The sequence below is a fragment of the Pollachius pollachius genome, assembly GCF_949987615.1.
Source record: "Pollachius pollachius genome assembly, chromosome: 14".
Lineage (NCBI taxonomy): Eukaryota > Metazoa > Chordata > Actinopteri > Gadiformes > Gadidae > Pollachius > Pollachius pollachius.
The window spans coordinates 10,589,179-10,611,778 of record NC_136947.1 but is presented as its reverse complement, the minus strand read 5'-3'; the positions used below and the strand labels follow the sequence as shown (position 1 = coordinate 10,611,778).

The following is a 22,600-nucleotide window of genomic DNA, read 5'->3' as shown; positions in this document are numbered from 1 at the left end:
TGTATTGAAACACACCGCGAAGACTACTGCCAACTACACTGTAGCGCGTACGTTCTGCGCTTGAGTGAGATGCAATAATTCTCCTTAACATCAGGTGGCGCTAGGCTCATGCCAATATTTCAAAACATGACAGGAAATTACGAACGGAGTGCAGGCCATAGATTATCAGATTAGAAAAATAAAGTGGTCCACGCAGCCATGGATTCCCGAAATATGTAGAAATATCAAAAAAATGCGATGCAACGATAAAGTGGAGTTTGTAGCTCTTCTCCATCCCTGTTTAGGTGGTTTGTTGACCATGATCACTTCCGCCCCTCCCACACACCGCGCTGATTCGCTAGCACACAACCAATCAGTGTATCCAAATGCTCCACTACTCAGACCGCCAACGCTCCAAGACTTTGCGTGTTGAATCGGACCAGACACCGTCTGCGCGGTTCCAAAAGCCTCCAACACAGCTGAACACACCGAACAGATTGGTACCCGAACTTGTCCGAGTCTCCCCAAACGTTTCAGATGGCCAACTGTTGGGCCGGTGTGTTCCACACTTTAGAGTGACCTCGACCTACCGGTAGCCGATGCTCATCCTAGCTATTTCCTAATGTTACTAATAAAATCACATTCGATATATTCTACAAATTAAAAATGCTAGCTACCTCGTACCTCACTCTTTGTTTTCAAGAATCTTACTATCAACACTCCTAAACCCCTCCCACTCACCCTAAACCCCACTCACCCTAAACCCCTCCCACTCACCCTAAACCCCTCCCACTCACCCTAAACCCCTACCACTCACCCTAAACCCCACTCACCCTAAACCCCTCCCACTCACCCTAAACCCCTCCCACTCACCCTAAACCCCTCCCACTCACCCTAAGCCCCACTCACCCTAAACCCCTCCCACTCACCCTAAACCCCTCCCACTCACCCTAGATATTACCCTAGAGATTGGCTGATGCAGGGTTTGACTGGCGTTAGCGGGCAGGGCTCCTATATTCCTGAAGCAGGAGGGAGACGAGATTTGAACGGGAAATCAAAGCAAAAGCAGATTTAAGGGCGAGTTTGCTCATCCTGGGGGGATCGTGTCTCTGACGAGCTGGCCAGGGTTTGAATGTTGTGGCATTCCTAAACGGCCCCTGGGGCGGACTCATGGAGAGGGCTGATAGCTCTTCGTCCGCCTCCGTCCGCCTCCGTCAGCCTCTGCGGGCTCCTCAAAGAGACGAGGCTCACGCCATCCACACCTCTGAGGGTCTAATTAGGCATACTTTATAAATTCCAAAAAAACATCTAATCAAAGCGTTTTCAGTCCACTCCACCATATTCTTGTTCAACACGTCCCAGAGTAACCTTCTTCTGTTGCCATTTTCCAATTATTTTTCTGCACCAGGTTTTTATAATTAGATGCTTAAATCATAACAAGATCAGTCTATCCTGCATGGGCAGATCTTAAATATTCAATTAAAAACCTGAACAAAACTGTTGTGCTGTCAGCAAACTGCAGGATATTCTCACACAACATGAAGTTCCTCTTTGGAGGTTTACAAATGTTACAACCAACGCATTTTAATCACCACATAGTGGTACCCAATGTGTAGTGATGAGGTGATGAGGTTATGAAGCGATGATGAGGGGATGAGGTGATAAAGTGATGAGTGTATGAGGTGATGAAGTGATGACAGGGTTAGCCTGGCCACAGAGGAGGTTGTTACTCCACTTAAAGATGAGTTAGAGATCATCCTCTCGTGACCCCTGACCCCAGGGCTCTGGGACGGGAGCAGTCCGATGCTGCAGGATGTGCTGCAGCATCGTCTCATGAGTGCAGTGGAGCTGACTGAAGTCAGACGGAGCAGAGTGCATCTGCTGCTCCCTTCATCTCCTCCTCCTGCGGAGCCAGGCGGAGCCTCGTGTGAGGAGAGTATTAGACGCTTAAGGGTTCTGCTTATAAGTTGCAGTTGCATTTCGCAATGATGTGTAAAATAAGTTAAATTAGAATGGCCCTAAGTAGCCCTCAGACAAGGTTAGGTTAGGTGGACTATTTCTAATTCTATCATGTGTTATTTCAGCTTGAATTAATTACTACCAAACTAGGCGAAGACAAACCTCGTTCTCCACTTCGCCTTCTCGTCTTCCCGTGACCGTCCCGTTGAGTGGAACTCTTCCACCATCTAGTGGTCGGTATTTGTAAGCCACATTTAATGCATTTCAAACTGATTTATTATCACTTCATTCATAATTGCTGCGAATTCGTCAATTACTTACTTATAGACAAAGAAACGACGCAATATTCCTGTGCATTGTCGTTCCATATTTCACGCATCTTTAAATAATCATTAGGTCCATAATTGATGTTAGAAAATTCAACCTACCCTCCTTTCATGTGTAATTCGTGGTTGTGTTTTTGATCGATGCGTTAATTGAGTTTACAGATTGATGACACGGAACTATAAATATACTGAATAATTCACTAATAAATATAAGCATTAGCGACCTCTATAGGCCAACTGGCTGCCTGGCGTGACAGTTTGACCACATCTCCCACCCTTCCCAGCAGGCCTCAGTCACACCATCCCTTCTGGAAGTTGGGGAACTTTTAAACACTTTAAAGTTGCTGTTAAGTGTGTGTGTGTGTGTGTGTGTGTGTGTGTGTGTGTGTGTGTGTGTGTGTGTGTGTGTGTGTGTGTGTGTGTCTGGGTGTGTGTGTGTGTGTGTGTCTGAGGAACAGAAACCAGCTCTATTTATGATCTGTTAGATATGAACCTCAGTAATTGCTCAAATATCAACTGTTATCTTGTTACCATATATAAGGTCTTTGCTTTTGGTCAATCGTAACGGTCCACAATTAATCCTTCTCATCATTATCATATTAAAGCAGTGGAAAAAACAATATGCATATCCAAATAATATGTGTAACATATAACAACATATAACACACATACAATGATATACAACGACCAAAATCATTGTTCTAATGATCTGATAATAATAATAATTTGATCATATTAATGGTAATCAATTCATCAGATAAACAGAGATATAGAGCAGCGGAGGTCAGAAGAGTAGTAGAGGAGAGGAACCAGGTCCACATCCAGGAGTTGATTTTCAGAATGGTCCTCCACCTCCTCGTCCTCCTGTGGTCCTCCTCCAGAGTGGTCTCCCTCCTCCTCCTGAGCGGTCCACCTCCTCCTCCTCCTCCTGAGTGGTCCTCCTCATGAGTTGTCCTCCTCCTCCTAAGCCCTCCTCCTGAGCCCTCCTCCTGGTGTTTACCTCCCCGTCAGACCCGACCCTCGTCCCGCTGATCCACCACGGAGGCCCGGCTGCGAGGCGCCCCACCGCCCTGTGGATCCTCCCGCCGTGTGTGTTTCAGTAGCGCCGCCGCCCCGGTGAGTCTCCGCCCTCACCCCGTCACAGCGCATTAACCACGCGTTCACAACCCGCTCCGTGACAGGCTGGTGGAGGGCTGAGGAGAGGCAACATGGCGCACACCAAAACAAACCAGTAGCTGCTAGCCGCTAGCCTCGTTAGCGCGGCGCGTGTCCCCGTGGTGGGCTTTCTCCGTGTCGTCGTGTTCTAGTGAGTACTGTTTTACTACCTTAACCTTACCCTTAATTTACCTTAACTCGGGTTAACCCGGGATGCTGACCCGCGGGCTGAGGGGGACATGTCAGACACTGCTAGCGGCTACATCTAGCTTAGCCTAGCCCGCTAGCTGGCTAGCCTACCAACAGCCCCCGGGGCTGAGACCCGGGGCTCCAGAAACCCGCGGATCGTCTCATCCGAACTTCGTGTTGACGAAGTTCGTGAAATAACGAAGCGACGCGTTCGAGCTTTGTGTGTCGCGTGTTTCGCTATGAGCCAGGCTACGTTATGCTAAACGTAGCTGACGGGGCCTTTCAGCTCCTTTTGTTGGGGAGAAAAAGCAATAGCCCGCTAAAATGCGGGCTTTCATCGGAACCAAGTTCGTGTTTGTGTACGTTGTATTGCACTTGGACGCAACAACACGTCCTTTATGAAAGGCCGCCGCGCTGTCAGCGGTCAGTGACGTCAACAGGCGGGATGCCCGCGCTAAAGGGTCTTCACCCTAGCCGACTATTTACCTTCACCTGTCCTCCTCGCGAGCTCACCAGGTGAGGAGGGCGCGCGGTGCGGCCTTTGTTGATTGGCCCCGCCGGATCACACCTTCCCTAATTGGTATATGAGCCCGCCGGGTCGTAATTAGTTGTCATAGCAGCTTGTAGTGTCACACTGCGGGGTGGGCTGCAGGGCCGGGGGCGACTCTAGCTGCTGTCGGGGGTTGGGCTGCGGGTAGTCTGAGGGGGGCGGGCTGGTGGTAGTCTGAAGGGGGTGGGCTGGGGGTAGTCTGGTGTTAGTCTGGGTGAGGAGGGTGCTGGTGGTAGTCTAGAGGCTGTTGTTAGTCTGGTGGTAGTCTTGGGGCTGGTGGTAGTCTGGGGGCTGTTGATAGTCTGGGGTCTATTGGTAGTCTGGTGGTAGTCTGAGGTCTGATGGTAGTCTGGTTATAGTCTGTGGGCTGGTGGTAGTCTGGTGGTACTCTGGTGGTATTCTGGGGGCTGGTGGTAGTCTGGTTGTGATTTGGTGGTAGCCTGGGGGCTGGAGGTGGTCTGGGGGCTGGTGGTGGTCTGGTGGTAATCTGACTGTAGTCTGGAGGTAGTCTGGGGCTGGTGGTAGTCTGGTGGTTATCTGACTGTAGTCTGGTGCTAGTCTGTGGGCTGGAGGTAGTCAGGTGGCTGGTGTCCTGCATCAACACCCACGCTGGATACCAGGAGCGACGCTTGCTTGGCGGGGGAAACAGAATGCAGACGTCATGACGGCGGAGAAATCCCGTCCGTGCGTCCAGCGATGGACAGCTGGCCGTGCATGTTATCATACGCTCGAGCGAGGATCATGAGGGGTTAGGGACCATAGCATTTTGATTGCTGTTAATCTGTATTTACCTACAGATGTTACAAGCCATACATCTCATACAGCCTGCGTACGCCCAGCCTAAAGGTCTTGGGGTCCATCCCCAGTGTCCCCAGTCCATCTCCCTGAGCAGGCGGCCCTAACCCCTAGCTACTCCTCTGAGTAGGTCACATATGCTGCCAGTCTCTCTGGATCAGAGCGCCTGCTGATGGACTGAAGGGATGTGATGGAATGTGGCATGTCTCTCTGTGGGGGAAACCCACGCACTCTCACCCTGAATGGATCGCGGCTTTTATGTTGAACTATACCTCCTAACAGACTCAGGGTGACTTCCTAACAGGCTTGGGGTGAGTTCCTAACAGGCTCAGGGTGAGTTCCTAACAGACTCAGGGTGACTTCCTAACAGGCTCAGGGTGACTTCCTAACAGACTCAGGGTGAGTTCCTAACAGGCTCAGGGTGAGTTCCTAACAGGCTCAGGGTGAGTTCCTAACAGACTCAGGGTGAGTTCCTAACAGACTCAGGGTGAGTTCCTAACAGACTCAGGGTGACTTCCTAACAGGCTCAGGGTGAGTTCCTAACAGACTCAGGGTGACTTCCTAACAGGCTCACGGTGACTTCCTAACAGGCTCAGGGTGACTTCCTAACAGACTCAGGGTGACTTCCTAACAGACTCAGGGTGACTTCCTTACAGGCTCAGGGTGGGTTCCTAACAGGCTCAGGGTGGGTTCCTAACAGGCTCAGGGTGGGTTCCTAACAGGCTCAGGGTGGGTTCCTAACAGGCTCAGGGTGGGTTCCTAACAGGCTCAGGGTGGGTTCCTAAAATACTCGGTGGGTTCACTAGCACCCTGGTGCCTCCACTAGCACCCTGGTTCCTCCACGAGCACCCTGGGCCTCCGCTAGCACCCTGGGCCTCCGCTAGCACCCTGGTACCTCCACTACCCCATGAGACCTCCACTAGCCCCCTGAGGCCTCCACTAGCACCCTGGGCCTCCACTACCCCCTGAGGCCTCCACTAGCCCCCTGAGGCTTTCACTAGCCCCATGAGGCCTCCACTAAGCCCCTTGAGGCCTCCACTAGCCCCCTGGTGCCTCCACTAGCCCCCTGAGGCCTCCACTAGCCCCTTGAGGCCTCCACTAGCCCCCTGGTGCCTCCACTAGCCCCCTGAGGCCTCCACTAGCCCCCTGGTGCCTCCACTAGCCCCCTGGTGCCTCCACTAGCCCCCTGAGGCCTCCACTAGCCCCCTGAGGACTCCACTAGCCCCCTGAGGCCTCCACTAGCCCCCTGAGGCCTCCACTAGCCCCCTGGTGCCTCCACTAGCCCCCTGAGGCCTCCACTAGCCCCCTGAGGACTCCACTAGCCCCCTGAGGCCTCCACTAGCCCCCTGAGGCCTCCACTAGCCCCCTGAGGCCTCCACTAGCCCCCTGGTGCCTCCACTAAGCCCCCTGAGGCCTCCACTAGCCCCCTGGTCCCCCTGAGGCCCCCTGAGGCCTCCTTCAGCGTGCGTGTTGGCCGGTCTCCGGGGGTATTAAACCTGGGGGATTATGATGGGTTCTGCCGTGGTGCAGATTTATGAAACCAACAGCCGAGGTTTCACGGCCACTTGGCAGGCGAGCGGTAAACCTTGGATTAGAGTTTAAAGTGCAGACGGAGTAGGGCCCGGGGCAGCGACAGGCGGCAGGCCTCTGGAGGCTCCAGGAGGGTTCTGGGTGAATCTACCGGCTCAGGCTGTCATCGCCCGGGGTTCTCGTTCTGTACAAATAGACCAATTAGAAGCCCTTCGATGTTTTGGCGCGTCCATGTGGATTGGAACTACCGGGGAGGTCTTTAAAAGTAGAAAACAATGAGGTTGCTCGCCCCCCCCCCCCTCTCTGTCTCAGGATACTTCTGGCTCTAGCTGTTAGACTCTGCTTGATTGGTGTAATTTAAATGTCATTTATGTGGTTTGAGGTATCCTAGAGCGCTAGGTACCCTGGACTACTATGTACCATTGCATGTTATGTTCCCTATCAAGCTATGTATCTAGCATGCTTAATACCTAGTGTGCTATGTACCAGCATGCTATGTTTCCTGGAAAGCTACATTCCCTGGTGTACTATGTATCTACCAGCCTGCTATGTAGGGCTGGGCGATTCATCTAATTTGATCGCGATTTCAATTTTAGCATCAAATGATCACAAAACTAACATTATCAAGCTTTCAATATATATCTATATATATCTATATTTCTTTTTTTATAAAATGTTTTATAGAAAATGCAGAACAGCTGGATACATATCTGTAATTTTTTTATAGATTTTAACATTTTCTTTTTGACCATTTTGTTTATCCTTTAAGGCGAAGATCTCAGTTACAATGAGTTTTTTGGGAAAGACATATGGGGTCAGAACAGTCTCATTAATAATGAATGCACAGAGAAGGATTCACAAATGTATTTTGTGATTTATATATAAATGACTCTCTTCTCACAAATACATTTCAATGCACACACAAATGGATATTGGTATGTATAAATGTAAAATAAATCCATAAACAAAAATAAGTTTCACAAACACATTTCTGATCCACACACAAATGTGTCTTGTTTTAAATGAATGTAATATAAATCCATAAATATATTAATAAAAAAATATTTGCAATTTTCAGAAATGTATTTGGATGTTGTTACATTTATATACAAACTGTTAAACTTGAATTAACAAGGTGCATTTCATTTGTGAACTTGTTTGCATTTGTGTGTGAACTGGTCTGTTTTTTCAACAAGGGACTCTCTGTAGCCAATCAGATGCCTCCCTCGTTTTCAGCCAATCACATGACTGCAGTCCCGACCTCTTAAGAATAAGTCCTGCCTCCGAGCCTCCCGGTTCCCTCGGTCAAATGTCTATGGGAAATAATGGTTTTTTTGAATGATCGTACATAACAATCTCTAGGTGGTGAAGAAGTAAAAGCTGCGTCACGTTTTGAACTACACACTTTTTCCGTCTAGTTTCGACTGGGTTTGGGATTGTAGGTTCACAAAATGCATTTGTGAATCCAGCCACGCCAGGAGAGTCTCAAAAATCCACATATAAATACAGACCAGTTCACGCACAAATGACAAGTTCACAAATGAAAAGCGGCTTGAAAATTCAAGTTTAACAGTTTGTATATAAATGTAACAACATTCAAATACATTTTGATGAAAATTGGAAATATTTTTTAATTCATATATTTATGGATTTATATAACATTTATTTAAAACAAGGCACATTTGTATGTGGATCAGAAATGTGTTTGTGAAACTTATTTTTGTTTATGAATTTATTTTACATTTATACATACCGATATCCATGTGTGTGTGCATTGAAATGTATTTTTGAGAAGAGAGTAATTTATATATAAATCACAAAATACATTTGTGAATCCTTCTCTGTGCATTCATTATTAATGAGACTGTTCTGACCCCATATAGACATACTGAATAAAAACATGTTTTGAAACTCAAAAATAATCGTTTGAATAATCGTGAATTCAATATTGACCAAAATAATCGTGATTATGATTTTTTCCATTATCGAGCAGCCCTACTGCTATGTATCCTAGCATGCTAGTACCCTAGCGTGCTACGTATCCCAACATGCTACGTATCCTAGCATGCTAGTACCCTAGTGTGCTACGTACCCTAGCGTGCTTTGTATATTAACATGCGAGTACCCTAGCATGCTAGTATCCTAGCATGCTCTGTATCCCAGGGTGCTATGCATCATAACATTATACCCTAGTGTGCTTCTTATCCTTACATATTACATATCCCTAGTGTTCTGCCTACCCTAGCGTGCTTGTTCCCGTGCGTCGGCAGAGCTAACGCTAGCTGGGCTTTGTGTCCTGCTGCAGCTTAGATGAATAAGGAAGTGATGTCGCGGGCGGTGAGGAAGCGGCAGGCGGACCCCAAGGTGGTCCAGTACGTGTGGGCCGCCATCGAGGTCATCCGCAACCAGAAGCAGATTGCCAACATGGACCGCATCTCCAAGTAAGCCTCCACCCACCACTGTATCGCCCCTGGTCCACCACCAACACAACCACCGCTACCGCCACCACCAACGGCAACACCTCCACCACCACCACCCTCACTACAACCACCAACACCACCAGCACCCCCACCCCCACCCCCACCACCAGCAACACCACCAACACCACCACCAGCAACACCACCAACACCACCACCAGCAACACCACCAACACCACCACCAGCAACACCACCAACACCACCACCAGCAACACCACCAACACCACCACCAGCAACACCACCAACACCACCACCGCTACCGCCACCACCAACGGCAACACCTCCACCACCACCACCCTCACTACAACCACCAACACCACCACCAGCAACACCACCAACACCACCACCAGCAACACCACCAACACCACCAGCAGCACCACCTACTCCCCCAACACCACCACGACAAACACCACCACCATCACCAGCAGCAACACCACCTACTCCCCCAACAGCCCTAACATCACCCCCACCACCAGCAACACCAGCAAAACCACCTACTCCCCCAACAGCACCACCACCACCAGAGGGGTGATTGATTATGGATCACCGGTGAACAAAGCGCTCGGCGGGCCGTCAGTCTGCGGCCCACCTCGCCGGCTGGCTGCACTCCCAACACTCTCCCCGCTGTCTGGGTGGCTGTTGTCACGGCAACGGAGAGTGCAGCGGAATGCCGCGGAACCTTGAGAGAGAGAGAGAGAGAGAGAGGGAGGGAGGGAGAGGGAGAGAGAGGGAGAGAGGGAGAGGGAGGGAGAGGGAGAGAGAGAGAGGGAGAGAGAGAGAGAGGGAGGGAGAGAGAGAAGGAGAGAGGGGGAGAGGGAGAAGGAGAGAGGGGGAGAGGGAGAGAGAGAGAGAGAGAGGGAGAGGGAGGGAGAGAGGGAGAAGGAGAGAGGGGGAGAGGGAGAGAGAGAGAGAGAGAGAGGGAGAGGGAGGGAGAGAGAGAAGGAGAGAGGGGGAGAGGGAGAGGGAGGGAGGGAGGGAGGGAGAGAGGGAGAGAGAGAGAGGTCTAGGCCCAGGCCTGGGGGGTGTCCAGCCTCCCCTCCACTCAGCGCTGTCTCCCTGCAGGTACCTGAGCCGGGTGTTCGGGATGCACCCTAAGGAGACGGGCCGGCAGCTCAGCCTGGCGGTGAAGGATGGGCTGGTGGTGGAGACCCTCACCGTGGGCTGCAAGGGCTCCAAGGCCGGCATAGAGCAGGAGGGCTACTGGCTGCCCGGGGACGAGATGGTGAGACCCCCGCCACACACACACACACACACACACACACACACACACACACACACACACACACACACACACACACACACACACACACACACACACACACACACACACACACACACACACACACACACGCGCGCAAACACACACACAGAAGCACAAACATGCAGAGAAACACACGCAAACACACACACACAGAAATACACACGCATGCGAGAAAAACACACACACACACACACTGTACCATGTGCTTCTGGTTACACTTGTGTTATCTCTCTTGTAACCACAGGAACCCAAGGCGGAGGGCAGCAAGGTGAGGAGGCGACACTCTGGCTTTTCCTTTTTCATGCCCCTCTGCCCTTTCCCAGCATGCACTGCTGCAAGGGGCTGATATGATACCCTAAGGGGCCTTTTGTTTGTGCGTGTGCACGCCCCCCTCATGTGCACAACCCTTAATATTATATACAATCATTATTAAGTGTGAGCAGAACACACACACTGTACTAGGGAGGAAGAGGGGAGACCCTGGGGGGGAGACGGAGACAGATATTTTTGGATGTGTGTGATATTGTGGTATATTTTCCTAGTGTGTGTGATTATTGTGGTATATAGATATATGTATATATTTGTCTGTGTGTGTGTGTGTGTGTGTGTGGTTGAAGCGTGATTTCACTTGAACCCCTGACGTCAAACACAACTTGCGCAATCGTTGACCTTTCATGAGTGTGTTTGTGTTGCGCTTTAGTGTGTGCGTGTTAGACTTAACTGTTTCTGTGTGTGTCACAGTTTCAGCCAGGGGTCGGGGCGTCGGTGGGGGGTTGACTCAATGTGTGTGTGCGTGTGTGTGTGCAGGACTGGGAGGCTGAGGACCATGACTGGTACTGCTTCCAGTGCCACCTGCCGGGGGAGGTGGTGTCCTGCGACGGCTGCTTCAGGGTCTACCACCTCAAGTGTCTGGGGGAGACGGACAAGACCAGGGACCCCCACACCCAGTGGCACTGCCTCGTCTGCAGGGTACCGCCTGTCTGTCTCTCACCTGTCTCTCTGACCTGTCTGTCTCTAACCCGTCTGTTAGCTGTCTGTCCGGTAACTGTCTCTCTGACCCGGCTCTCTCTGACCTGTCTGTCTGCAGGGCAGTAAAAAGAAGATTCTGAGTAAACAGGAGATGTGTAGATATCTGCGCTTCATCGTCACGCGCATGAAGGAGAGGGTGAGCACACACACGCGCACAGTGAAATGAGAAGCCCTGCCTGCGTTGGGAGCGGAGTGAGACGCTCTCAAACCTGTTCTCTGACGGCTGGTTATGATGTTGAAGACGTTGTGACCACGTCTAAAACGTTCAATAAAAAAAAAAAAAAAGGATCTCTGGCCCATTATAAAATCAAGCAGTACGTTTATGGACATCTCTCCCTCCCCCCCTCCTCCCTCCCTCCCTCCCCCCCCCTCCCCCCTCCCTCCAGGCGGTGGATCTTAATAAGAAGGGGAAAGACACCAAACACCCAATGTACAAACGGCTGATCCACACCGCCCTGGACGTCACCAACATACAGGAGGTACCGCTACACAACTACACTGCTACACAACTACACTGCTACAAAACTACACCGCCACACAACTACACGGCTACACAACTACACCGCTACACTGCTACACGACTACACTTCTACACAACTACAGTGTTACACTGCTACACTGTTGCACAACTACACTGTTACACCATTACACTGCTACACAACTACACTGTTACATCACTACACTGTTACACACCCTCACCTTTACACAGCTACTTTGTTACACTACTACACTGTAACCAGGTGGAACAAGGTCAATGGACTGTGTTGTTACTAAGTGTGTGTGTGTGTGTGTGTGTGTTTGTGTGTGTGTCAGAACCTGTCTGAGGGGCGCTACAAGAACTTTGAGGAGTTCAAGGCGGACGCCCAGCAGATCGTCCACAACACGGCCATCCTGTTCGGAGGTGGGCAGGAGCCTCCACTGTCTGAGTACCAGTGGTGTGTTGTACCCTGTGGACCCGGCTTACTTTAGTGTGTGTGTGTGTGTGTTTGTGTGTTTGTGTGTGTGTTGCAGTGCACAGCGACCAGGCTGAGATCGCCCGGCTGCTCTACAGCGACACGTGTCACGAGGTACCGCTCTCCCACTGACCTTATAGAGCAGTAGACTGGAGCTGATGTTGCACACTACGACCTGTCTCTTGAGGCCCTGTCTGATACATCTCTCTGTTCTCTCCTCCCCCCACCCCATCCCTCTCTCGTCCTCGTCCTCCCTCCCTCTCCCCCCCCTCGCCTCTAGCTGAATGAGTTGATGTTGTGTAAGAACTGTTTCTACCTGTCAAACGCCCGGCCGGACAACTGGTTCTGCTACCCCTGTGTGAGTACCCGCCCTGACCCTCAGTACACACACACACACACACACACACACACACACACACACACACACACACACACACACACACACACACACACACACACACACACACACACACACACACACACAACCACACACACACAACCACACACACACACACACACACACACACACACACATACACCCTGACCCACAGTGTACGAACACACACACCCTGAACTCAGGACACACACACACCCACTCTGACCCTCAGTACACACACACACACACACACACACACACACACACCCTGACCTACAGTGTACGAACACACACACCCTGACCTCAGGACACACACACACACACCCACTCTGACCCTCAGTACACACAGACACACCCTGGGTCGCCAAAGGGAGGCAGACACTAAAGCCAGGTTGAAGAAGTTGCTAGCTCTAGGTTGAAGTAGACGCTAACACTAGTTTGAAGCAGACGCTAGCGCTAGGTTGAGGTAGACCAGGGGTCACCAACCTTATTGAACCTGAGAGCTACTTCATGGGTACTGAGTCATACGAAGGGCACCCAATTTGATACACTCTTCTGAAATAACAAATTTGCTCAGTTTGCCTTTAGTTATATATTATTATTAATGATACTCATCTATGTGAAGACACTGATCATGTAAATGATTTCTCACAATAATTATCAACAATGACTTAAAAAAGGTGGGAAAGAGTTGTTCAAGAATGAGTTGTTCTATTTTTTAGAACAGGCCTGCGGGCGCCCTGGTGCCCGCAGGCACTGTGCTGGGGACCCCTGAGGTAGACGCTAACACTAGGTTGAAGCGGACGCTAACGCTAGGTTGAAGCGGACGCTAACGCTAGGTTGAAGCGGACGCTAGCGCTAGGTTGAAGCGGACGCTAGCGCTAGGTTGAAGCGGACGCTAGCGCTAGGTTGAAGCGGACGCTAGCGCTAGGTTGAAGTGGATCCTAGCGCTAGGTTTAAAGAGATGCTAACGCTAGGTGTGTCCTCTGCAGAGCCCGGTCCATGAGGTGGTGTGGGCCAAAATGAAGGGGTTTGGCTACTGGCCGGCCAAGGTGTTACAGCGCGAGGACAACCAGGTGGACGTCCGCTTCTTCGGCCACCAGCACCAGAGGTTAGCACCATGGTTGGCGCGTGGCTAGCAGAACGCTAGTTAGCATAGGCTGTTGTTAACCTTGATTTTTATTGTTAACATACTGTTACTAACCAAAGTGCTTGTTTTCAGTGGCTGTTTTAAACCATGCTAGTAGAGGGCTAGTTAGCATACACACCTTCTCAACAATGCAAGCAGGGTGCTCATTGTATATAAAAATCACAATAATATAAATCTGCTTTTGGTTGACGTTTGGGTCGTTCAGAATCAAATGTACACATGGGAAGGCTCTTGAAAGATTCTTCTTGAAAATATTGAAGAATAGCTGTAATCAGAGGTAGCCATTAGTCCGGTGTAGCTAGAACGCTAGCTGTAACCAGAGGTAGCCATTAGCTCAGTGTAGCTAGAAGGCTAGCTGTAACCAGAGGTAGCCATTAGCCCAGTGTAGCTCGAAGGCTAGCTGTAACCAGAGGTAGCCATTAGGCCAGCGTAGCTAGAAGGCTAGCGGGGACCAGAGGGAGCCATTAGCCCAGTGTAGCTAGAAGGCTAGCGGGGACCAGAGCTAGCCGAACGCAGCCAGCCCGGGTTGAGCGTCCCCAGAGGCTGCTGACGGTCCAGCTCCGGTTCCTGCTAGCACCCCGGGGGGCTAAATTTCCCCTCCGTCCCTCTCGACCAATGGGAGCAGGGCATGGATCCCGGCGGACAACATCCAGGACATCAAGGTGAGCGTGCAGCAGCTGCAGGTGAAGCGCAGCAACGGCTGGAGGAAGGCCTGCGACGAGCTGCAGCTCTACCAGCGTTTCCTGCGCGAGGGGCGCTACTGGAAGACCAAGGTGGAGGAGGTGGAGGAGGAGGAGGGCGGCCAGCCGGCACAGGACCTGGAGGAGGAGCCGGAGGAGGTGGAGGACGTGGAGGACATGGAGGAAGAGGAGGACGAAGAGGAGGAGGAGAAGAGGGGCCAGGAGAAGAAGCAGAGGCCGGGGGGCCCGAGGCAGACGGCTGGCCAGGAGGAGAGCGGTGGAGGAGGTGGGGGAGGCGTGAGGACAGAGAGGACGGACGAGGCGGAGTCCAGCATCTCCTCCACCAGCAACGAGCAGATCAAACATGTGAGTTCACTGTGGAGAACCACCACGCTTTAGCATCACATGGTAACACCACATGGTAACACCACAGGGTAACATCACAGGGTAACATCACGCTTTAGCATCACATATTAGCATCACATGGTAACATCATGCTTTAGCATCACAAAGTAACATCACATGGTAACATCATGCTTTAGCATTACATATTAGCATCACAGGGTAACATCATATTCTACCATCACATGGTAACATCACAAAGCTGGGAACCATCATGAGCTGGTCACTAGCATCACATGGTAGCTACCACGTAGCATGAGGTAGCTACGTGATTCTACTTGGTAGCTACCACGTGATGCTAGTGCCCAGCTCATGCTGGTTCCCAGCACCCAGGGAGCAGCATGGGGTCGGTCCAGTCCACCACACACCATCGAGCCAATGACCTTTAGCCTCTCTCAGCGCCCTGTGTCCTCATTGGATGACTGTGTGCTGATGTCATCACAGCTCAAAGGATGTCAGGAGCCCAAAGCCAAGAAGAGCCGTCGCAGTCAGGCAGTGGAGCCCAAAGAAGAGCCCGCAGTGAGTCTCACACACACACACACACACACACACACACACACACACACACACACACACACACACACACACACACACACACACACACCTAAATATACATCAGTCAGATTAAGTCACCCCCTCCAACTCGTCCTTCACCTCCCTCCTCCTCCCCCCAGGACCCTGAGCCAGAGATGGAGGCGGTGAGCTCCAGCCAGCAGGAGGTCCCGGCCTCGTCCTGCGTGGCCCCGCCCCCGGAGCGTCTGTCGGTGTCCACCCAGACGCGGCGAGGGCCGGGGGGCGCGGCACCGCCCCGGACCCTGCAGCGCGGCACGCAGACGGCCAGCGACGGCGCCTGCCACAACCTCTGCCACGAGAAGTACACCAAGATCTTCACCGACGTCAAGGAGATGATGAAGGCCGACAACAAGAGGGAGACGGAGCGGGTGGTCAGGGAGGCCCTGGAGAAGGTGAGGGGAGGGGGAGGGAGGGAGGGGGAGGGAGGCCCTGGAGCAGGTGAGGGGAGGGGGAGGGAGGGAGGGGGAGGCCCTGGAGCAGGTGAGGGGAGGGGAGGGAGGGAGGGGGAGGGAGGCCCTGGAGCAGGTGAGGGGAGGGGGAGGCCCTGGAGCAGGTGAGGGGAGGGGAGGGAGGGAGGGGGAGGGAGGCCCTGGAGCAGGTGAGGGGAGGGGGAGGGAGGGGGAGGGAGGCCCTGGAGCAGGTGAGGGGAGGGGAGGGAGGGAGGGGGAGGGAGGCCCTGGAGCAGGTGAGGGGAGGGGAGGGAGGGGGAGGCCCTGGAGCAGGTGAGGGGAGGGGAGGGAGGGAGGGGGAGGGAGGCCCTGGAGCAGGTGAGGGGAGGGGGAGGGAGGGGGAGGGAGGCCCTGGAGCAGGTGAGGGGAGGGGGAGGGAGGCCCTGGAGCAGGTGAGGGGAGGGGAGGGAGGCGTGAGTGGGGGGATGTTTCTCCTGGGGTCTGTCTGTCTGTCTGTCTGTCTGTCTGTGTGAGATCATGTGGTTGGTGTCTCTCTGATGTGGTTGGTGTCTCTCTCTCTGATGTGGTTGGTGTCTCTCTGATGTGGTTGGTGTCTCTCTGATGTGGTTGGTGTCTCTCTCTGATGTGGTTGGTGTCTCTCTCTGATGTGGTTGGTGTCTCTCTCTGATGTGGTTGGTGTCTCTCTCTGATGTGGTTGGCGTCTCTCTCTGATGTGGTTGGTGTCTCTCTGATGTGGTTGATGTCTCTCTCTGATGTGGTTGGTGTCTCTCTGATCTGGTTGGTGTCTCTCTGATCTGGTTGGTGTCTCTGATGTGGTTGGTGTCTCTGATGTGGTTGGTGTCTCTCTCTCTCTGATGTGGTTGCTGTCTCTCTCTGATGTGATTGGTGTCTCTCTCTCTCTGATGTGGTTGGTGTCTCTCTCTGATGTGGTTGGTCTCTGTCTGATGTGGTTGCTGTCTCTCTCTGATGTGGTTGCTGTTTCTCTGATGTGGTCGGTGTCTCTCCGATGTGGTTGCTGTCTCTCCGATGTGGTTGGTGTCTCTCTCTGATGTGATTGGTGTCTCTCCGATGTGGTTGCTGTCTCTCCGATGTGGTTGCTGTCTCTCTGATGTGGTTGGTCTCTCTCTGATGTGGTCGGTGTCTCTCTCTCCGATGTGGTTGGTCTCTCTCTGATGTGGTTGGTGTCTCTCTGATGTGGTTGGTGTCTCTCTCTCTCTGATGTGGTCGGTGTCTCTCTCTCCGATGTGGTTGGTCTCTCTCTGGTGTGGTTGGTCTCTCTCTGATGTGGTTGGTGTCTCTCTGATGTGGTTGGTCTCTCTCTGGTGTGGTTGGTCTCTCTCTGATGTGGTTGGTGTCTCTCTGATGTGGTTGGTCTCTCTCTGATGTGGTTGGTCTCTCTCCGGTGTGGTTGGTCTCTCTCTGATGTGGTTGGTGTCTCTCTGATGTGGTTGGTCTCTCTCTGATGTGGTTGCTGTCTCTCCCAGCTACGGGGGGAGATGGAGGAGGAGAAGCGCCAGGCGGTCAGTAAGGCGGTGGGCGTGACCCAGGGGGAGGTGGACAGGAAGTGTAAGCAGATGAAGGAGAAGTGCAAGGAGGAGCTGGTGGAGGAGGTGAAGAAGATGGTGACCCAACACAAGCAGCTCATCTCCCAGACCAAGAAGAAGCAGTGGGTGAGTGGGGCTGGGGCTAAGGCCTGGGGCAGGGGCTAAGGCCTGGGGCAGGGGCTAAGGCCTGGGGCAGGGGCTAAGGCCTGGGGCAGGGGCTAAGGCCTGGGGCAGGGGCTAGGGGCTGGGGCTAAGGCCTGGGGCTGGGGCTAAGGCCTGGGGCTGGGGCTAAGGCCTGGGGCAGGGGCTAAGGCCTGGGGCTGGGGCTAAGGCCTGGGGCTGGGGCTAAGGCCTGGGGCTGGGGCTAAGGCCTGGGGCAGGGGCTAAGGCCTGAAGCAGGGGCTAAGGCCTGGGGCTAAGGCCTGGGGCTAAGGCCTGGGGCTAAGGCCTGGGGCTAAGGCCGGTGCTAATAGTGTGCTCATAGTGTGCTCCAGATGCCTCGTACGCCACAGCGTTGTTTCACTGGTTGTGTTGTGTGGCAGTGTTACAAGTGTCATCCTGGTTGTGTTGGAGTGTTAAAGGTGTCATCCTGGTTGTGTTGCAGTGCTATAAAAGTGTGTCCTGGTTGATAACCGTGTGTCCTCTTTGTGTTGTAGCGGTGTGCGCTGGTTGTTTTGCAGTGCTATTACAGTGTTAACAGCTGTGTAGGGCTGAACGATTTGGGAAAGTAATCAAATTTGCTATTATTTTGAACAATATTCTGATTGCGATTTAATATGCGATTTTTAATTGATTAAGTTCCTTATGTTCTGTATTATTCACTAAAAAAGCAATAAATCATTCTTTAGTATGACCAACACAACATTAGAAGCAGTCAACATATGAACTGCTCCTTCCTTTAGGCAAGGCCAATGTGTTGAGATTAATTTATATTATAACATATTTATTTAACCATTGAATTGTAAAAGAAAAGTAAATATAAATCTTACTGATTTCCAGTCAGTAACTTTTTTTCACAGCCTTTGCGATTTGCATATCGCTATTACATCGTGAATACGATTTGAATTTGATTATTCGTTCAGCCCTAGTTGTGTAGTAGTTGTGTCACATTGCTATAACAGTGTTGTGTGGTGGTTGTGTTGCAGTGCTATAACAGTGTTGTGTGGTGGTTGTGTTGCAGTGTGTAACAGTGTTGTGCGGTGGTTGTGTTGCAGTGTGTAACAGTGTTGTGTGGTGGTTGTGTTGCAGTGTGTAACAGTGTTGTGCGGTGGTTGTGTTGCAGTGTGTAACAGTGCTGTGTTGCGGTGGTTGTGTTGCAGTGTGTAACAGTGCTGTGTTACAGTGTTGTGTTGCAGTGTGTAACAGTGCTGTGTGGCAGTGTGTAACAGTGTTGTGCGGTGGTTGTGTGGCAGTGTGTTACAGTGTTGTGTGGTGGTTGTGTTACAGTGTGTAACAGTGTTGTGCGGTGGTTGTGTTACAGTGTTGTGTGGTGGTTGTGTTGCAGTGTGTAACAGTGTTGTGTTACAGTGTTGTGTTGCAGTGTGTAACAGTGCGCTGGTTGTGTTGCAGTGCTATAACTGCGAGGAGGAGGCCATGTACCACTGCTGCTGGAACACGTCTTACTGCTCCATCAAGTGTCAGCAGGAGCACTGGCACGCCGACCACAAGCGCACCTGCCGCCGCAAGAGATGAAACCGTCTCACCCCCAAGCCCCGCCCCTCCCCACTGAAACATTGCGGACCCCCGTGTGTCCGGAGAGAACAGGACGTTGTTCTCCCTCCTATCCAGCGTTCAGCTCTTTTATCTTTTATTTAACGGACCCATTTACCCAGAGTTCAGTGCGTTTCCCCTTCCTCTAATCATGGACAGTTCAGAGCATGGCTCAAGATGATGTGATCTAAACGTGTGGTTTTTAATTTAGCTTTCTTTTCTTACGTGCTCCTTTCAAACTGGTGTCCGATGACGTGTTATTTAAGTGTGTAGTAACGAGCTAATGAGCATTAACTACATTTTATTACCTGGATTTTGTAAACACTTTTCTTATTGTGATGCGACGCGGCGGCCATCTTGAGCGAAGGCAGAGACTTGGTTTTCCGCGGCGTCCGATTGGCTCCTCCTCCATCTATAGATGTATATAAATATCAACGGCCAGATTTTAACAGTGACATTTAATCATTAACAGCGTATTCAACCAGAATAATCTTCCTTTTTATTTTTATTTTAATAACGACATGAATAGCACCTTTTATCCTCTTTTCCTTTTTTGTGTTTTTCGATTTCTACTGAAAAGTCACTTAAATCACTTATTGAGATTGGGAACAGGGTTTTTAAAGTTGGCCTTAGAGGTGCAGACAGAGAGTAATCTTCCATTTGATGTGTCCGCACATGTAAGGGTCTGATCCCGATGGACATCGATACGAATCAAAGACGACGTTGGACGTGTTCCGTTGAGTTTATGTTTTCACTCGTGCGGATTATTTGTGTTTCTTGATCATCTCGTCAAACGAAGCATTTCAACCGGACGTTGGACTGAGCGCTCCCGTTCTCGGAGCCCAGAGGAGCCGTGTTCTAGGCGTGTTCTCATGGAGCTCTCGGTCCGGGCGGAGAGAGGAGCCTGAGGACGGACCAACCCTTGGTGGCGGTGAAGGCGTGTCTGGGGGGGGTCTGGGCGCCTCTCTCAGACGGAGCGAGGGGAGGTATTTATGCAGCTGTGAGGACGGCCGGACAGCGACTCAGTTCAGACGTGTGGACTCTGTGTTTCCACCTGACGACGGCGGCGATCTAATCGCCTTTTAACGTTGATGAGGGGCGGAGCCCCGGTTGGTCGGGGGCGTTGCCGCTCCGCCATGATGACTTCGGACCGGAGGACGAAGGACCTGCCCTTTTTAACCTTCTCCCTCCCGGTTGTTGGAACCCCCCCCCCACCCCCCCAGCGACCCCAGCGACCCCAGCGACCCCAGCCCCCCCCCCCCCCCCCCCCCCCCCCCCCGGAGAGTTTCCTTGGAAACGGACCTGACCCGGTACACCTTGAGGATTAGTCTACGCCCGGCGCTGGCGTCTGTCTGTTGTGCAGGTGAGCTACGGAGAGGCCACGCCCACACGTGGACTACGGACCACGCCCCTCCACCAGGTCTTCTACAGACCCCGCTCCACCACGCGGTCCGCTCCGGTTCGCTGCGGTCCAGGTGGTCCCGGTGGTCCACGCGGTCCGCTCCGGTCCGGTCCGGTCCAGGTGGTCCCGGTGGTCCACGTGGTCCGGTCCGGTCCGGTCCGGTCCAGGCGGGCCGCGCTGCCACAGCTAAGCAATCATCTGAACGGACTCATGTGTTGTCTTGTGTTTGTGAACCGTCAAATCATCAATTTGTTTTTTTTAATCAACTTTGCACTACATGTAAATAAAATCTATATGACCTGATTGGTTTCAAAATGGCGGGCATCCTGAGGGCGCCAGGGGAGGCCGGAAGGCGTTCTGTTTTGACCTGTGTGGCATGTTTAGGCGTGGTCGTCGTGGCGACTCGTGTTTGTTTGGGCATGCGTTGCGTTCGTACTCGCCGTTTTGTGGCCGCCATCTTGGAGGTCCATCACAGTTAAACTGTTACAACCTATATTTTAGTCAACTCTTTCACTCGATCTGATAGAAAAACGCTTCTTTTTGTTCTCGGTTCTGATTTTGCAAATTAAGTTTTTTATTATTTTTCTCGTTTTGGAGCGATCAGAAAGATTTTTGTCGGGAATTGTTCACGATTGTGTCAAGGTCGGTGTGGTTTGCTGACAACGTTGCCTGTCATGTGACAGGATTACTGCATGGTCGCCATTTCTATTCTGTCCCGCTCTTCATCGCAGACCACAAATACCGACGAGTTGTCAAACACGTCCTCAGGAGTAGCGAGGGGTCTCACCCGTCTGTGGGGTCCGCGTGTTGCCGTATGACGCTCGTCGGGGGGTTTATCGGTCGGTGATGTCATCATGGGACGGATAGCAGTCGGTTATCAGTCGTTGATGTCATCGTGGGTCGGTTATCAGTCGATGTCATCGTGGGTCGGTTATCAGTCGGTTATGGGTCGTTGATGTCATCGTGGGTCGGTTATCAGTCGGTGATGTCATCGTGGGTCGGTTATCAGTCGGTTATCGTCGGTGATGTCATCGTGGGTCGGTTATCGGTCGGTGATGTCATCGTGGGTTGTTATAGGTCGGTGATGTCATCGTGGGTTGATTATCAGTCGGTTATTGGTCGGTGATGTCATCTTGGGTCGGTTATCGGTCGGTGATGTCATCACGGGTCGGTTATTGGTCTGTGACTTAATCGCGGGTCGCTACTCTGCATCGCTTCGGATGACATCAGTGATGAATTGGCGAGGGGGGAGGCGGTCTTGGAGTGGGAGGCGGTCTTGGAGTGGGAGGCGGTCTTGGATTCAGACGGTGGCCTTTGGCGGCCATCTAGGGAGGCGAGGTGTAAAGTAGGACATGCTGTCTTCTGTTCATATGTAAACTATTAACCGTGGCTTAACATTTTCTATGCTCCTGCCATCCTTTCTGTTCCAGCATTAGCTAGCAATATGTATAGAAATATATTATTCTATGTGCTGCCATGGACAAATAAATGTATCAACAAGTCATGCTTCTCTTCGTCTCCACTTCGTCTCCACTACTCTGCCCCAACACCACTGGTAGAGCAAGGCACTAACACTGCAGGGGTTAGGGGTCCTATTCCCTGTGTAGGGAATAGAATCCTTAAACACCACTGTGATCCTAACCCGTAGTGATCTCCACTGAACCAGATGGTTGGAGGAGGTATTTGAAATTAAACTCACACAATGAGACCAAGACCACCATGAGCAGGACGTAATCCGGGTCGGCAGCTCTTCAGTCAGCAGGACTGACCGCTGCACCACCGAGACCCTGAGTACACAGTCTGATTTAGGTTTGACTTTAAATATGTCAAATAGATCGATGCATTAACTTACTTGACAATCTTCGAGATTGAGCGTTTAAATTCCCTCGACGTCTGTGTTATCAAAGTGACCAACATAAGCGATACTCGAACCCACGTCTCTCTGGCTCTGCGCCGTTCTAACCGAGACTGCGAAGTTATAATAGTAACGTTGCGTAGTTTGAGTAAGAGGAGGTGCAGTTGGTCATTTGAGTCTCAGCTCTGGTATATATCTTCGGCTGATGAAATAGACAAAAAGACAAAGCAAACATAATTCTCTCTTTTATTGTCAAAATGATTTTTATTATTTTACTTATGCCAACTCAAGTAAA

General features: G+C 51.6%; 1 protein-coding gene across 3 annotated transcripts; it reads left to right on the top strand.

Moving 5' to 3' along the window:
* Positions 1-3,259: 3,259 nt before the first annotated feature.
* Positions 3,260-21,952, top strand: zmynd11 (zinc finger, MYND-type containing 11). Of its 3 annotated transcripts, none has more exons than XM_079750927.1 (16): positions 3,260-3,380; positions 8,789-8,924; positions 10,023-10,182; positions 10,466-10,489; positions 11,029-11,190; positions 11,309-11,386; positions 11,637-11,729; positions 12,064-12,151; positions 12,262-12,317; positions 12,484-12,561; positions 13,572-13,690; positions 14,355-14,775; positions 15,256-15,330; positions 15,486-15,776; positions 17,279-17,464; positions 18,908-21,952. In XM_079750927.1, exons 2-16 carry the CDS (start codon positions 8,794-8,796, stop codon positions 19,028-19,030), a joined length of 2,085 nt encoding a protein of 694 aa, XP_079607053.1. In that variant the 5' UTR covers positions 3,260-3,380; positions 8,789-8,793; the 3' UTR covers positions 19,031-21,952. The 3 variants fall into 3 exon arrangements, with proteins under 3 accessions (XP_079607053.1, XP_079607054.1, XP_079607052.1); XM_079750928.1 differs by having other exon boundaries at positions 3,294-3,380; positions 8,794-8,924; XM_079750926.1 differs by lacking the exon at positions 3,260-3,380 and adding an exon at positions 3,431-3,570.
* Positions 21,953-22,600: the final 648 nt, after the last annotated feature.